At 52.2% G+C, this 6,927-nt stretch overlaps 1 protein-coding gene across 1 annotated transcript; it reads right to left on the bottom strand.

Annotated features, from left to right (window-relative positions):
* Window positions 1-2,250: 2,250 nt before the first annotated feature.
* LOC148969446 (uncharacterized) lies at window positions 2,251-4,386 on the bottom strand. Its single transcript, XM_089126262.1, has one exon. The coding sequence runs from the start codon at window positions 3,256-3,258 to the stop codon at window positions 2,251-2,253; it is 1,008 nt and encodes a 335-aa protein (XP_088982388.1). The 5' UTR covers window positions 3,259-4,386.
* Window positions 4,387-6,927: the final 2,541 nt, after the last annotated feature.

Raw genomic sequence — 6,927 nt, 5'->3', positions numbered from 1 at the left:
CCGCCCCCAATCGTGCTGTCTGTAGGTGGACCAAAGGGTTGTTATCGGTCACGACCATCACCTTTGCTCCCCATAAGTAATCTTTAAATTTTTCTGTCATCGCCCATTTCAACGCCAGAAGTTCTATTTTGAAGGAACTGTAGTTGGAAGCATTCCGCTCGGCTGGATGCAGACTCCGGCTGGCATATGCAATAACTCTCTCAACTCCCTGCTGTCGTTGTGCAAGTACAGCCCCCAACCCTGCATTACTCGCATCAGTATATAGGATGAATGGCTGAGTAAAATCAGCGTAGGCCAGGATCGGGGCCTGCAGGAGTTCGCGCTTGAGCTGTTGGAAAGCCGATTCGCATGCCGAGTCCCAGTTCACAGAGGGAGACCCCCGGGGTCGGGAGCGTCCGGTACCTTCGAGGAGTCGATTCAGGGGCTTGGCAATCCCTGAAAAACCCTTGATAAAGCGCCGATAGTAGCCTACAAAGCCCAAGAAGGACCTTACTTGCCGGACAGTCTTCGGCGCCTCCCAGCCCTGGACGGCAGACACTTTCTCCGGGTCAGGGGACACCCCTGCAGCGCTGACCCGATGACCCAGAAACTGTACCTCACTCCTAAACAACTGGCATTTGTCCGGTCGTAACTTCAATCCATATTTTTCCATAGCCTGGAACACACGTTCCAGGTGGAGTAGATGGGAGGCGAAGTCTGGCGAAAATACTATGACATCATCAAGGTAGACCAAGGTCGAATCAACTAACTGTCCCCCCAAGCACCGCTGCATCAGCCTCTGGAAAGTCGCAGGGGCGTTGCACAGTCCAAACGGCATCCGATCCCACTCAAAAAGCCCAAATGGAGTTGTGAAGGCAGTCTTTTCTCTATCCCTCTCATCCACCTGCACCTGCCAGTACCCACTGGCCAGATCTAACGTTGAGTACCAAGTGGCCTGAGTCAGACTAGTGAGGGAATCCTCAATGCGTGGCAAGGGGAATGCATCCTTCTTCGTCACACTGTTCAGCTTTCGATAGTCAACACAAAATCTCCAAGCACCGGTCTTTTTCCGAACTAGCACAATTGGGGCCGCCCAAGGACTACTACTCTCCCGTATGATTCCGCCATCCAGCATCCCGTTCAGCAAGGTGCGAATTTCTGAATAAAGCGTTGGGGGCACTGGCCGATACCGCTCTCTGCTTGGTGGAGCATCGCCTGTAGGAATCTGATGCTTGACAATCCCCGTGCACCCATAGTCCTCATCGTGAGTAGAGAATACATGTTGCCATTTTGTCAGGAAGTCTCGGAGTTGGAGTTGCTGCTCCTCTTCCAGGCCCTCTCCTTTTAAGGAATCTACTGCCACATGATCCAGCATTCCGCCTCTCTGGGGGTCATTCCTCGGCTCCACCGATCCAACAGCCACTTCCACTACCACAGAACTCACTTGGCGGAAACAAACGTCTCTCTCTTCTCTCACCTGGTGGGAACGCACCGCGGTGACTCGGACCAGGCGTTGATGGCGGCGAAGGACAACAGGATATGGGTTAACGTTCCGTACCCGCACCGAGACCCGGCCTCGATGGATCACAGCCAGCCCTCGGGCTACTCCGATGGACTGGCAATCCCAATGTGGTTCGAGGAGGACCCAGTCACCCGCGCCATAAGCCCCTAGAGGTAGCCTGGCCCATATCACTGCCTCACTTTGTGCTGGAACTGCCAGGCCATACCGGCAAATTACTCGACCAACAGTTTCGCGATCCTCCTCGCAGTTAGCTGCTTGAATCCTACGGCAGTCAGCCAGAATATGCTCCCATTCCTTTTGTTCCGGAACCGAGGGGATCTGGGCCAGCCGGTTCCGGAACAGCTCCTCCCAACATTCTGAAATTACATTCATACCAATTAATGCTCGATGTGAACCCAGGCAGTGGTCTCTAACGATAACAACTCCTTTTTGTCGTACGGGGACCCCTTGAACATGGAAGTCCACAATCACATAGCCTGTATAGGGAATATCCAGCCCATTGGCTCCTCTCAGTACAAGTTGCGAAGTCTCGGCCCCCTGGGGTCGTCGGCCCTTAAAGAGTTCTCGGGACAGGCTCTCGGAGAATAACGTGACTTGGGAACCGGTATCAACTAAACATGCAACTTCCACCCCATTAACCTGGATCTTCACGGTTGGGCAATGTCCAACCCAGTCGTCTCTGGGAATAGGCATAGAAAGGGGGTCACTTAAGGGGGTCCCGGCCACTTGACCCACAGTGGCCGGCGAAACTAAAAACCCCCTTGGGAACCGCGTCGGGAGCCACACTGACGGCTATAATGTCCTGATTCTCCGCAGCTATTGCAAATGGGCCTGCCCTTATCATCCCACTGGAATCTCGGATTAGCCGGCCGTCCAGGGCGCAGTCCGGGCTCTCGGCTCCCCTCAGAATAGGATCGGTCCCGGCCACTGAGCTGTCCCCGGCGCAGCTCCTCTAGAAGGGTCTTAGATAGTTCAGCCATCTGGCCTTTAACATCCTCGAACAGTTCTGCCCGCAACTTCTGTTTCCAATCCATGGTTGGAGGAGTGGAGGCCTCACCAACGGCCATGCACATCTGTCCTTTAACATCCTCCAACAGCTCCGCCCGCAGCTGTTGTTTCCAATCCCCAGTTGAAGAAGGGGCGGCACCACCAACAGCCATGCACACCGGTGGGTCAGCTGCCTCGCCCTGATCCATCTCCAATGCCAAGGCCTCCTGTCGGAGGTCCTCAAAAGTTAACGCTGGGTCTCGGCGGAGCTGGAGCTTTATACTCTGTCGAATAGGCCCGTCTCGGAGCCCCAAAACAAACTGATCTCGCAGTAAGGAATCTCCGTCTCCCAGACCATGATCTGGTCGGCCTTTCAATCGAACAAACTGCTCACGCAGCCTCAGCGCATACGCCCGTAAGGCTTGCCTAGGACCTTGGCGAAAGTTGAAGAACTGAGCCCGGAGGGCGGCCACGGGGGTAGTATCCCCATACAGTCCCGTCAAAAAGTCAAAGATGGCTTTGGCAGTGGCTCGTGCAGTGCTGGGTGCAGCTAGAACCTCCCTCTTCGCTTCTCCCTCCAGGGATCCCAGAACAAACTGTGTCTTTTGTACATCACTCAGCCCCTGGAGGCCAGCCAGGTATTCCGTTTGAGTCTTCCAGTCCTGGAGAGGTAGCTCTGATCCTGGTCCCCCATAACGCTGGGCCCAAGGGGCTCCCATAAACACAGGCATGACTTGTGGTCTTGCGGCCACCACCTCTTCGTCGGCCATCGTGAACCTGTAGCTGCTTCAACTCGCGGTGGCAAACCCTGCCGACTACGCCACTTTTGTCACGGGGGGACCGGACACCAGATGACCGGCCGTCCCAACCCCCGACACACGTACCACCGCGAGGAGCCAACACCACAGAGGACACAGAGGCAAAGTAAGTTAGAGAAAATTCAGAATCTTTATTAAATAAATTAAACTAAAACAGCCTTCGGCAAGCTGAAGCAAAACTCGGGTGGGCAGAGCAGGTGAGAATTCACAGCTGGACTAGTTCTCGAATTCACAGCGGAACAATTTCTCTTCTCCCGGGATTCGGATGGACGGAGAGTAGTACGGAATCCACAGCAAAGCTGGCCCTCTTCTCCGGACCCAGGCCGACAGAAGACAGGTGAGGGTGCAACAGTATAACTGGTTCTCTCAGATTCACAGCAGAACAATCTCTCTCTTCACAGGATTCGGATGAACGGAAAGGAGTACGGAATCCACGGCAAAGCTGGCTCTCTTCTCGGGACCCAGGCAGACAGAAGACAGGTGAGGATTCAATAGTAGAACTAGTTCTCTCAGATTCCCAGCAGAACGGTTTCTCTCCTCACAGGGCTCGGATGGGCGGAGGGGAACACGGAATCCACAACAAAGCTGGCTCTCTTTCCAGGGCTCAGGCAGACAGATGACAGGTGAGGATTCAACAGTATAGCTGGCTCTACTCACAGAATCCGGATAGACGGGGGAGAGTGAAGATTCAACAACAGGCTGGCTTTCTTCTCAGGGCTCAGACAGGCGGAAAGTCAAGATGACAACTTCACAGTATAACTGGCTCTCTTCACAGGGCTCGGGCAGACAGAGAATAACAGTGAGGGTTCAACAGTATAACTGGCTCTACTCACAGAATCCAGATGAACAGAGAGGAATAAGGGTTCAACAGCAAAGCTGGCTCTCTTCACGGGGCTCAAGCAGACAGAGAATACAGGTGAGAATTCAACCGTGTAGCTGGTTCTACCCACAGGATCAAGCAGCACATGGAGGAGTAAGGATTCAACAGCGAAGCTGGCTCTCTTCACAGGGCTCAGGCAGACAGAGAGGATTATGATGACGATTCCACAGTACAACTGGCTCCCTTCACAGGGCTCAGGCAGACAGAGAATAACGGTGCGGGTTCAACAGTATAACTGGCTCTACTCACAGAATCCAGATGAACAGAGAGGAATAAGGGTTCAACAGCAAAGCTGGCTCTCTTCACGGGGCTCAGGCAGACAGAGAATACAGGTGAGAATTCAACAGTGTAGCTGGTTCTACTCACAGGATCAAGCAGCACATGGAGGAGTAAGGATTCAACAGCGAAGCTGGCTCTCTTCACAGGGCTCAGGCAGACAGAGAGGATTATGATGACGATTCCACAGTACAACTGGCTCCCTTCACAGGGCTCAGGCAGACAGAGAATAACGGTGCGGGTTCAACAGTATAACTGGCTCTACTCACAGAATCCAGATGAACAGAGAGGAATAAGGGTTCAACAGCAAAGCTGGCTCTCTTCACGGGGCTCAGGCAGACAGAGAATACAGGTGAGAATTCAACAGTGTAGCTGGTTCTACTCACAGGATCAAGCAGCACATGGAGGAGTAAGGATTCAACAGCGAAGCTGGCTCTCTTCACAGGGCTCAGGCAGACAGAGAGTACATGTGATAATTCAACAGTGTAACTGGTTCTACTCACAGGATCCAGATGAACAGAGAGGAATAAGTGTTCAACAGCAAAGCTGGCTCTCTTCACGGGGCTCAGGCAGACAGAGAATACAGGTGAGGATTCAACAGCGAAGCTGGCTCTCTTCACAGGGCTCAGGCAGACAGAGAGGATTATGATGACGATTCCACAGTACAACTGGCTCCCTTCACAGGGCTCAGGCAGACAGAGAATAACGGTGCGGGTTCAACAGTATAACTGGCTCTACTCACAGAATCCAGATGAACAGAGAGGAATAAGGGTTCAACAGCAAAGCTGGCTCTCTTCACGGGGCTCAGGCAGACAGAGAATACAGGTGAGAATTCAACAGTGTAGCTGGTTCTACTCACAGGATCAAGCAGCACGTGGAGGAGTAAGGATTCAACAGCGAAGCTGGCTCTCTTCACAGGGCTCAGGCAGACAGAGAATAACGGTGCGGGTTCAACAGTATAACTGGCTCTACTCACAGAATCCAGATGAACAGAGAGGAATGAGGGTTCAACAGCAAAGCTGGCTCTCTTCACGGGGCTCAGGCAGACAGAGAATACAGGTGAGAATTCAACAGTGTAGCTGGTTCTACTCACAGGATCAAGCAGCACATGGAGGAGTAAGGATTCAACAGCGAAGCTGGCTCTCTTCACAGGGCTCAGGCAGACAGAGAGTACATGTGATAATTCAACAGTGTAACTGGTTCTACTCACAGGATCCAGATGAACAGAGAGGAATAAGTGTTCAACAGCAAAGCTGGCTCTCTTCACAGGGCTCAGGCAGACAGAGAGGATTATGATGACGATTCCACAGTACAACTGGCTCTCTTCACAGGGCTCAGGCAGACAGAGAATAACGGTGCGGGTTCAACAGTGTAACTGGTTCTACTCACAGAATCCAGATGAACAGAGAGGAATAAGGGTTCAACAGCAAAGCTGGCTCTCTTCACGGGGCTCAGGCAGACAGAGAATACAGGTGAGAATTCAACAGTGTAGCTGGTTCTACTCACAGGATCAAGCAGCACATGGAGGAGTAAGGATTCAACAGCGAAGCTGGCTCTCTTCACAGGGCTCAGGCAGACAGAGGGTACATGTGATAATTCAACAGTGTAACTGGTTCTACTCACAGGATCCAGATGAACAGAGAGGAATAAGTGTTCAACAGCAAAGCTGGCTCTCTTCACGGGGCTCAGGCAGACAGAGAATACAGGTGAGAATTCAACAGTGTAGCTGGTTCTACTCACAGGATCAAGCAGCACATGGAGGAGTGAGGATTCAACAGCAAGCTGAACTTCACAAGCCTACGTAGAGATTAAAGAGGAGAAGAGAAGAATTTCTCCACTAGATGACTTCCTCCATCCAACGAGATGCGGGCGATATATCCACAGCCAGAACCGTTTCCCCGATGTCACTGCATTACACTTCCACTCGTGTTTAACTGCAATTCACACAAATCGGCACACGTGATTTAATGAACAACACTGCAAAGTCTTGTCACTCACAAACTAGGGCGTAGACAGGGGATCTGGTCCACTGCACAGCACTACAATCTCTTGGACTTCTTCCAATAAAGCGTGGGACATTCAAACTTTCTCCAAAACGACAGATTTACACCTCATGAAGTCTCATCACATCCTCCAAACAGATTTCTCGTATCACAGTCCAAACATCAACAGCACTTATCTCTTATCCACATCTCCAAATCCACCCGAACGTCACACACAGCCGTTCATCTCTCCTGCCCCTCCTTTGTTGAAGATGAAATGCCCTTTTATCCTTCCCAACTGACAACGTGTCCCAATCGCGATCGCGATAGTCCTGCCCCGCACCTGTTTTGAATTAACTAATCATTCTCCGTCTCCGCTCGGAGTTTTCCGGCGCTAGAGTCTTCCGGGTCCCACACCGGAAATCCCCCCCCACAGAAACCCGGCTATGATAAAAGGTTCCGCCTGCCTTTTTGTCACCCCGG

This window comes from Pimephales promelas, chromosome 23, assembly GCF_988280905.1.
Source record: "Pimephales promelas chromosome 23, fPimPro1.hap1.1, whole genome shotgun sequence".
Lineage (NCBI taxonomy): Eukaryota > Metazoa > Chordata > Actinopteri > Cypriniformes > Leuciscidae > Pimephales > Pimephales promelas.
The sequence above is the reverse complement of the archived record's forward strand: the minus strand, read 5'-3'. Positions and strand labels throughout refer to the sequence as shown.

Bases quoted from the DNA above. Each gene is read 5' to 3' on its own strand.
- LOC148969446 (XM_089126262.1), bottom strand. From the start codon at position 3,258: ATGGCCGACGAAGAGGTGGTGGCCGCAAGACCACAAGTCATGCCTGTG.